The sequence below is a fragment of the Azolla caroliniana genome, unplaced genomic scaffold (assembly GCF_043228905.1).
Source record: "Azolla caroliniana isolate FFs.n. ecotype wild unplaced genomic scaffold, voAzoCaro1.0.p SCAF_201, whole genome shotgun sequence".
NCBI lineage: Eukaryota > Viridiplantae > Streptophyta > Polypodiopsida > Salviniales > Salviniaceae > Azolla > Azolla caroliniana.
This window is the reverse complement of record NW_028230636.1, coordinates 12,409-22,704: the sequence shown is the minus strand read 5'-3', so window position 1 is coordinate 22,704 and position 10,296 is coordinate 12,409. Positions and strand designations below refer to the sequence as shown.

Genomic DNA, 10,296 nt, shown 5'->3' with positions numbered 1-10,296 from the left:
AGGAGACATTAAAGCAATACTGTGGCCGCTTTTAAAGAGAATTCCCGTGAAGTATAAAGTGGAACACATCCTCTGCAAATTCTATGCCTTAGATCTGACAATGTCATCAGAGCAGAACACCAAGAACAAATCAGCATAGCGAGTATAAAAGTGGATTTCATTACGTTTGCAACTAGTTTTAACTTTACGTTGTTTCATCATACATCCTATATCTTCAGAAAGGTAGATGTATTCAGTTCATACCGTATACGCAGCCCCACATGTAGTGATATAATCTGAGTATCCTTATGACCACTCGTATGGAGAGATTGTACCAAGTGTTTTCCTATCAAAGAAAGGTTGGAAACAACTAACAAGTATGATCTGTTAAGCAGAGGTGTTTGATTTAAGCACATGCCCTTCCCGATGTGAACGTTTGCCAAATATGTGTGCCATTAATGGAAATATAGCTAAATCAAAAACTTGGTATTCAAAGAGGAATTGTAGCAACTCAAGCTGTAAAAGAGATTTGCAGTAACAATGTGCTCTTTCTTGAAGAGAGACTGAGGTAACAAAACAGTCTAGTCCTTGGGAGAGATTAGTATGAAGATCGAGATACATGGCATTTTAAAACCTGTAATATCAAGGTATTACCAAATCAGAACATGAAGATTAGAAACCTCAATCCACATCAAGATCAATTGAGCGATTTACGTTACAACCAACCCTTCCATATCTTACAGGCAAAACATTTGCCAGGCTCCTTACATGTTTTCCAGACGCAAATGTATAAACAAATCCGCAGCAAACCATCGCATACAGATGGACAGACAGACAAGAAAACATATACATATATACATAGACAGAATTTCACTCTCTGTTTTGCACATAAACAGCCCTTTAAGTCACCCTAGCACAGAGTGAACAGAATCGCACATAATTGGTGGTGTTGAAAAACACCAAAGAATAGTACGGGGAAAACAGTAGATGGTAGGAACCAGATCATCCGCCAAAACCATAGAGGGTTCTTCCCTGTCGTTTCAGGGCATAGACCACGTCCATAGCAGTTACAGTCTTCCTGCGGGCGTGCTCCGTGTAGGTCACAGCATCTCTGATAACATTCTCGAGGAAGATTTTGAGCACGCCACGGGTCTCTTCATAGATAAGACCACTAATTCGCTTCACCCCACCTCTACGGGCGAGTCTACGAATGGCAGGTTTGGTGATACCTTGGATGTTGTCGCGGAGGACCTTGCGATGGCGCTTGGCTCCTCCCTTTCCGAGGCCTTTACCTCCCTTTCCACGTCCAGACATGGCGGGAGCAGGGGCAGATTTTAGGGTTACCGGGCTAACTGTGTGCAGAGAATTTGGCTATGGCGATGGCGAGCTTTCTCTGTGTGTTTTCTGTTTCCTGCCTCTCCTTCTTTTAGAATTTATACAGTGGTGTCGCCTCGAACGATCAATCTGGACCGTCCTTTCTTCTAGCCTCCATCAGGACATGATCCAACGGTGGACATCTCTTTTGTCTCGGATCGATCCGCCCTCCTTTTCCATTCATTAGCCTGCCTGCCGTGTGATCGAACAAAATGAGAGCCGATGCCCATCGGACGGTCCAAGATCACTCGCGAAGAGGTGTTTCATTCTCTTCCTTCTTCTTCTTCTTCTTCTTCTTTTCTTCTTCAAAGTTGTTTTAGAATGAATGGAGACTCCATCTCTCTCTAATATTTCTTTCTTTCTTTCTCTCTCACTCCCACTTCTTCAAATCCAAAGAAGAAGAAGAAGAAGAAGAAAACAATGGGGTTTTTCTTCTTCGTCTTCTTTAATACATATTGAATGGCATTGGTACGTTTTGCAGGGTTTTAACAAATTGCACCCCATACCCCCCCCCCCCCCCCGCCCCCTCCCAATTCCTCTCATAGAGATATTGGTTCCAAGTGTAGTTGATCGGCACATTTGTAGAGGCAAACGAGACCAGAATCATGGACTTGAACCAACCATTACAAATTTTACAGATCACATCTCAAGACTTTCGCATCGATCTAGAAACGAGATTTACTTCATATCTTCGTCACCTGAACTCGTCAACGATTGCATGTGATTAAATGGTTGTGTACTATTACATCACCGTTCTTCTTTCATTACGGAAGGAGTTCTCGTCTAAGCAAACACCATGGGGGTAATCGGCTTGCCCGACTGTTTGTGTGCTCATTCGTATGTACTATGGCCTATTCCAAAACTTTGGCTGATGGCATATTTGTGCATGTTCATACATACTTTGGACCATTTCAAAGCTTTGGGGAGAATGCAAGGGATGTATATGCTTGCAATTTTTCAAGGTTTGGGTACTTCCAAGTTTTCCCTAGAAATAGAAAATTCTATGATGTTTCAATATATTTGCAAAGCACTCCACAGGTGTAAGTATCCTTGGCGATAGCTACCATTACCATTGGCATCTAGTCAAAACCGTGATTGTTGTTACAAATTTGTCTTTTTCTTCAAGGTCCTCGAGTCCTGGGTCACCAATGCTTCTGTGCACCGATGAATCCAAATGCATCATCTTCTTCCCGTCATGACTTGTGTGCACATGCCCCACCTCCAATATCTCTCCCTACGGAATGCATCATTGATGCCTATGATGTGCATTGTCAATGCTTCAATGCACCCACCAATACAAACAAGTCAATGATTCCATACCAATTCAAGTGGTCACGGGTCACCAATGCTTTAATGTGCCTATCAACAAGAATGTGTCATCTTCTTTAGTTCATTACTTTGTGTCCGTGTGACCAATCCCCCCATGTCTCTCCTTGTGGAGTTGATCATTGATGCCTACAAAATCAAGTTCCCTTCTCTATACCTTGTTTGTCACATGATTGAGTCTTTTCCCTACCACCAAAATGTCTTTACTTAAAACTCTTACCATTCGTCTTGGTCTTGGTCTTGGTCTTAGTCTTATAGATTTAGTCTCAGTCTTGGGTAGTCTCGGTCTCGGTCTTGGTCTTGGTCTTGTGTGGAAAGATGTCCTTTCATATTATGATGGTACTCAACTACTGCTTCCTTATAGTGACCTAATGAATGCCATTCCATAGGATCTGTCCCCATTCGTGTACAGCAATTCCCATTCCCAGAGAATTGAATATATAATAGGAATCCATCGAATTCGTTATCCCATTTATGTGTCCCATCTACAGACATGAATTATACTGCTGGGAGAGCTGAAACTCTCTGCACGAAGCCATGCCCCTAAATGTTTGATGATAGTATTCATATACCAATAGTTCGGAATAGAATAAAGCTTAATCTTTCATCGTAATCAATCTGCCCATGCTAATAAATTGCAAAAATATTCGGGTTAGCAAAAAAGAAATGACTATTACAGGTTAACGCTAACCATTCCTCCATTCTTGAATTAACATCACAAACCAATCCACTAAATGTTTACTGGTATACTGCATTAGCACATGAATGCAGGTATCCAATCCAAGTCTCCGATGCCACAGCGGATAAGAATAAACAACGGAATCATGAGATGGTATCAGAATGACTTCTAAAAGCAAAGTGATCATACGTAGTCCTACGCCTGATACTTGCCCAGGATCAAAACGCAGATGTCAGTCACCATTTCACTATTCTCATGCGCAGATTTCTTAATTCCAGTGATAATCCGGTAATAGAAAGAAGGTTCCAACTCAAAAAACACGAAGATTAAAGAAAGAAGAGTTATACTGTGATTAGAAATCATAACACAGCGCAGGACCACAAATTTTTCAAGATTAGACCAGATCATTACAAACATATATTACCCTCAACAATACACTATCCTTTTTCGGTTCATACAGATTAAGCAGATAAAATATCATAATTTAAATCACATTACCGAAAATTGGATAGGCCATAATTTAAACCACAGTAGTGAAATCAGAGATAGATCACCCCAGCCAGTATCAAACTAAGTGAATGCAAATGAGAAAAGAATCACAGACCAATGGTGGTGTTAAAAAACACCAGTAAAGACAGATGGAATATATAGACAAAACTGTTTAACCGCCAAAACCATAGAGGGTTCTTCCTTGTCGTTTTAGTGCATAGACGACATCCATGGCAGTTACAGTCTTCCTGCGAGCATGCTCAGTATAAGTCACAGCATCTCTGATAACATTCTCAAGGAAGATCTTTAGCACACCGCGAGTCTCCTCATAGATTAAGCCACTGATTCTCTTCACTCCTCCTCTGCGAGCGAGCCTTCTGATGGCAGGCTTGGTGATACCTTGGATGTTATCACGGAGGACCTTACGATGGCGCTTGGCTCCTCCCTTTCCGAGACCTTTGCCTCCTTTTCCTCGTCCAGACATGGCGATGGCGATGAGAGCTCAACACAGATATAACCTTTATGAACTACAGACAGATAAACAACTCGAAAGATGAAGAAGATGAATAACAGCACCTCTGTTTGCGATTATATATAAAGGCTCCTGGAGCATCTGTCAACGGTCCGATGCGAACGATCAGATCGGACGGTGTCAAGTTAAATTAGTCCGGATCGATCCTGGATGACTTCCATCTGTGTCGTCCGATCAAGGGGGAGATCTAACGGAGCACGGGGCTCTAAGAAGAAACACACGATTTGCATTCGATTTTGGGAGGGAAAAATGTGAATTCAAAAAAAGAGGAAAGAAGAAAGAACACCCGGGCGCTTTCACATTTGAAGGAGAAGCAAAAAATCTCCTAGTGCTTTTTCGCACCTGAGTTTAGGTTTTAAAGAAGAACATTTTGACCAAAATAGAGCCCCCTCAATTCCATATCTTAGAATCTACTCACCTGCCATTCATACCAAAAGAGCTTCCAAAGGTACCATATCATAAAAGCTTCGTATTATGGGGTCGGATTCTTTCTGTTCCAAGATAACTTGTTCATGTTCTATTGGTAGAAACAATGACTTTCTACCTTGACCCCAATGTTATTGGTATTGAACCTCAAAAACTTCTTATTAGTAAGTTTGAATGCTTGTGTTTTAAGAGAACCCATTTAGGTTTGATTGATAGTGTTGAGATATCACACTCCAACGAGGTTTACTTATTTTCTCGGTCATATAACTTATTGGTTGCATAAATAGAATCTAGTTAGTGTATTCACTATTAAGTCTTAAATAGGATTTCGTACTTCGTTCTTAAGTATTAAACATTCTATATATCCCACTACCAAACTCATTTAATATAGGACTTGCACCTTGTACCTATATTCTCTTCTCACATTTGCACCCTTACACATTAGATGTATATATACCTTGTCATGGGTATTTTTGTAACTTGATGTCGTCTATTATCAAAAATAGTTCTAAAGTTACTCTCCTGTTAGTCATCCTCCATTGTTTAATTGTTCACAAGTGTAATTCCTACTTCCTCTCACATACACACACATATCATTTAGTCTTCCGTTGCATACATGATTAACTACTCATATAAACAGATACTAATTAACCCATAGTTAATTACCTAATTATTAACATGATAGAAATAAAAACTTTCCATTTTTAGCTCATTGTTATCGAGGTCATATTTATCATGTTTCAAGAGAACCCATTCATGTTCAACCGGTAGAAATAAACACTATACGATACATTTTTAATGTTCAATGTCGATGTGCTAATCCCCCATGTTTTTCTCTTCTTTTTATCTCTTTTAATAATGAAAGTTATCCACATCAAAGTGGCATAGCAAATGTGTGGTGGGCACACAACCCACAGGTTTGAGGATTGAAACCTCACTTTGATATTGCAAAGTTAAATTACTTGATGTGATAACCGCCGCTAACATATTGTTTCCCTTCTTACATCAGTGCCTAGTCAAGAGATGATCGAGCCTCCTTATGTTGGTGCTTATTCTAGATATATTACATTTCTAGTGACTCAACTCATCAATATTTAGTGACTCGATATCGTATGCCAACACACTCAAGAATAATTAAGTCCGCCTCTCACCCATACTTGGGGCTACACAGTCATCAGTGCCCGAGCAACAAGTGTACCACAAGGGGGAATTTATTATTGACTAGTGGTCACCAACATATTGTCATGTATCGGGGCAGAACCAACCCAGTTCAGTCCCAGAAATAACCAATGCACATCAAGAAAGTACAATGGGTAGTTAGGGGAAAAACCAATAATATACCTAAAAGAAATAAAATGTAAACATAAACATAATGGTTAATAAATATAAGATACCAAAATTAGTGTGAAACTATCGTCGATCATTTTCCCAATTTGGTGCAACCATACAAGCGGTGACCCGAGTCCAATGGGTGACACAAAGCCTCGACGCGCCAAGGTGAGGAAGACGGTTTCCTAGTGAATTACTATGGTATGTCGGCATGCTCAAGAGTAATCAGGTCACCCTCTCTCTCACGTTGCCCACAAGAGGGTGTTCTACCGCTCCAAGTCTGTAGCAAGAACGAACGAGCCAGACATATTGTAATAAGTATCTGCTCGCTTACTGGTCAAATCTGCGGTTCAAGTTCTTGGGAATGGCCGACGCTTACTCGAGACTCGTGTCACCTGGAATAACGCAGAGGAAGACCACGCATTACGGTTGTACGTATGAGCACCTTGGACGGAAACCGCAATTGAGAATTCCAACCACGCTGCAACATTCCCCGCAACCGCGCATCAGGCTTGATGCTCTCTTTCACGTCTTTCTTTTGCTTTCAACGGGAGTCATTACGGCACGACGTTCAATGCAACACGTTAGAACTTACCATTGACAATGTTGGTGCAATTTACCCTCCATCTACCAATCCATCCAAGGTTGCGGACTCGTCTTCCCGGCCAAACATCCTGGCAACATCGTCTCGCCTTGCAGGTTTTACCGAACAAAGCCATAGATCGGTGGGATACGTAACCACCTTTTAACATCGTCAAAACTCTAGCTGCAGCCTTTGAGATTTAGCGTGAGCCAAATGACGCGCACCAACAACCCCTGATCAAAACAAAACGGTTGAAATGCGTTCTCTTGTTCTCCTTTCCTTTCCAATGCAACGTCAACGGAGAAGAAACAAGAAGGTCCTCGCTGTAACGAATGACAACGTTCTCGGAATGCTGCAAGGCTCGGGTTGTTTGCTAGTCGACAAACCTTCCACGTCCGCACGTCATCGGGCTGGAGGCCGTATGACCTAGTTTCGAGGGGGGGTCGCTTCCCGAGGTTTGTGGCACGTACCGTGTAGCGTTTGAGGGTTCCCGGAAGGGAACGGAAACTGGTGTGAAACTACCGTCGATCATCTTCCCAGTTTGGTGCAACCATACAAGCGGCGACCCGAGTCCAACGGGTGACACAAGGCCTCGACGCGCCAAGGTGAGGAAGACGGTTTCCTAGCGAGCTAATATGGTATGTCGCCATGCTCAAGAATAATCAGGTCGCCCTCTCTCTCGCGTTGCCCACAAGAGGGTGTTCTCCCGCTCCAAGTCCGTAGCAAGAACGAACGAGGCAGACACATTGACGTGCGCCGAGTAGGTAGGAACATCCATACTACTTAACTGGGCCACCCGCCGTGCTCATGCTCGGGTTGTTCACGCTCCATTTGCTAACCTCGACCTTGTTTACAACGTTTCCATGGCTTCTCGAGTAGATTAACATGGAGAAATAAGGAAGAGCTCTCGCGTCGTTCTCTTTGAATTCTTTATCTCTCTTTGGCTTTCAAGTCATCCGCATCAGAGTGGCGCAGCGGAAGCGTGGTGGGCCCATAACCCACAGGTCCGAGGATCGAAACCTCGCTCTGATACCGCGCGGTTGAATTAGTTGTACGTCAAAACCACCGCTACGATCTTGTCCCCCTCGCCTCCTTGCGTGGGTCCTTATTCAAGACGTTACCGCCCGAGCTTCGTTCGAGGAGTTCTTTAGGGATTGCTAACCGCGCACGTGTGGAAGGTTAAGAGGAATGAGCCTGCGAAGTAACTGCCATGACGGTGCCTTACTTGGGGCTTCCGAATACATTTGGCGATCACGTCAAAGTCGGATGTAATAGGTATCTGCTCGCTTACTGGTCAAATCTGCGGTTCAAGTTCTTGGGAATGGCCGACGCTTACTCGAGACTCGTGTCACCTGGAATAACGCAGAGGAAGACCACGCATTACGGTTGTACGTATGAGCACCTTGGACGGAAACCGCAATTGAGAATTCCAACCACGCTGCAACATTCCCCGCAACCGCGCATCAGGCTTGATGCTCTCTTTCACGTCTTTCTTTTGCTTTCAACGGGAGTCATTACGGCACGACGTTCAATGCAACACGTTAGAACTTACCATTGACAATGTGGGTGCAATTTACCCTCCATCTACCAATCCATCCAAGGTTGCGGACTCGTCTTCCCGGCCAAACATCCTGGCAACATCGTCTCGCCTTGCAGGTTTTACCGAACAAAGCCATAGATCGGTGGGATACGTAACCACCTTTTAACATCGTCAAAACTCTAGCTGCAGCCTTTGAGATTTAGCGTGAGCCAAATGACGCGCACCAACAACCCCTGATCAAAACAAAACGGTTGAAATGCGTTCTCTTGTTCTCCTTTCCTTTCCAATGCAACGTCAACGGAGAAGAAACAAGAAGGTCCTCGCTGTAACGAATGACAACGTTCTCGGAATGCTGCAAGGCTCGGGTTGTTTGCTAGTCGACAAACCTTCCACGTCCGCACGTCATCGGGCTGGAGGCCGTATGACCTAGTTTCGAGGGGGGGTCGCTTCCCGAGGTTTGTGGCACGTACCGTGTAGCGTTTGAGGGTTCCCGGAAGGGAACGGAAACTGGTGTGAAACTACCGTCGATCATCTTCCCAGTTTGGTGCAACCATACAAGCGGCGACCCGAGTCCAACGGGTGACACAAAGGCCTCGACGCGCCAAGGTGAGGAAGACGGTTTCCTAGCGAGCTAATATGGTATGTCGCCATGCTCAAGAATAATCAGGTCGCCCTCTCTCTCGCGTTGCCCACAAGAGGGTGTTCTCCCGCTCCAAGTCCGTAGCAAGAACGAACGAGGCAGACACATTGACGTGCGCCGAGTAGGTAGGAACATCCATACTACTTAACTGGGCCACCCGCCGTGCTCATGCTCGGGTTGTTCACGCTCCATTTGCTAACCTCGACCTTGTTTACAACGTTTCCATGGCTTCTCGAGTAGATTAACATGGAGAAATAAGGAAGAGCTCTCGCGTCGTTCTCTTTGAATTCTTTATCTCTCTTTGGCTTTCAAGTCATCCGCATCAGAGTGGCGCAGCGGAAGCGTGGTGGGCCCATAACCCACAGGTCCGAGGATCGAAACCTCGCTCTGATACCGCGCGGTTGAATTAGTTGTACGTCAAAACCACCGCTACGATCTTGTCCCCCTCGCCTCCTTGCGTGGGTCCTTATTCAAGACGTTACCGCCCGAGCTTCGTTCGAGGAGTTCTTTAGGGATTGCTAACCGCGCACGTGTGGAAGGTTAAGAGGAATGAGCCTGCGAAGTAACTGCCATGACGGTGCCTTACTTGGGGCTTCCGAATACATTTGGCGATCACGTCAAAGTCGGATGTAATAGGTATCTGCTCGCTTACTGGTCAAATCTGCGGTTCAAGTTCTTGGGAATGGCCGACGCTTACTCGAGACTCGTGTCACCTGGAATAACGCAGAGGAAGACCACGCATTACGGTTGTACGTATGAGCACCTTGGACGGAAACCGCAATTGAGAATTCCAACCACGCTGCAACATTCCCCGCAACCGCGCATCAGGCTTGATGCTCTCTTTCACGTCTTTCTTTTGCTTTCAACGGGAGTCATTACGGCACGACGTTCAATGCAACACGTTAGAACTTACCATTGACAATGTGGGTGCAATTTACCCTCCATCTACCAATCCATCCAAGGTTGCGGACTCGTCTTCCCGGCCAAACATCCTGGCAACATCGTCTCGCCTTGCAGGTTTTACCGAACAAAGCCATAGATCGGTGGGATACGTAACCACCTTTTAACATCGTCAAAACTCTAGCTGCAGCCTTTGAGATTTAGCGTGAGCCAAATGACGCGCACCAACAACCCCTGATCAAAACAAAACGGTTGAAATGCGTTCTCTTGTTCTCCTTTCCTTTCCAATGCAACGTCAACGGAGAAGAAACAAGAAGGTCCTCGCTGTAACGAATGACAACGTTCTCGGAATGCTGCAAGGCTCGGGTTGTTTGCTAGTCGACAAACCTTCCACGTCCGCACGTCATCGGGCTGGAGGCCGTATGACCTAGTTTCGAGGGGGGGTCGCTTCCCGAGGTTTGTGGCACGTACCGTGTAGCGTTTGAGGGTTCCCGGAAGG

The 10,296-nt window shown here is 44.6% G+C and overlaps 2 protein-coding genes across 2 annotated transcripts; both read right to left on the bottom strand.

Annotated features, from left to right (window-relative positions):
• Positions 1–812: 812 nt before the first annotated feature.
• Positions 813–1,349, bottom strand: LOC147848841 (histone H4). The gene has a single exon (XM_087338045.1). It carries the CDS (start codon positions 1,291–1,293, stop codon positions 982–984), a length of 312 nt encoding a protein of 103 aa, XP_087194171.1. The 5' UTR covers positions 1,294–1,349; the 3' UTR covers positions 813–981.
• A 2,382-nt stretch (positions 1,350–3,731) lies between these two features.
• Positions 3,732–4,393, bottom strand: LOC147848840 (histone H4). Its single transcript, XM_087338046.1, has one exon. The coding sequence runs from the start codon at positions 4,329–4,331 to the stop codon at positions 4,020–4,022; it is 312 nt and encodes a 103-aa protein (XP_087194172.1). The 5' UTR covers positions 4,332–4,393; the 3' UTR covers positions 3,732–4,019.
• Between the last annotated feature and the right edge of the window lie 5,903 nt (positions 4,394–10,296).

Bases quoted from the DNA above. Each gene is read 5' to 3' on its own strand.
- LOC147848841 (XM_087338045.1), bottom strand. From the start codon at position 1,293: ATGTCTGGACGTGGAAAGGGAGGTAAAGGCCTCGGAAAGGGAGGAGCC.
- LOC147848840 (XM_087338046.1), bottom strand. From the start codon at position 4,331: ATGTCTGGACGAGGAAAAGGAGGCAAAGGTCTCGGAAAGGGAGGAGCC.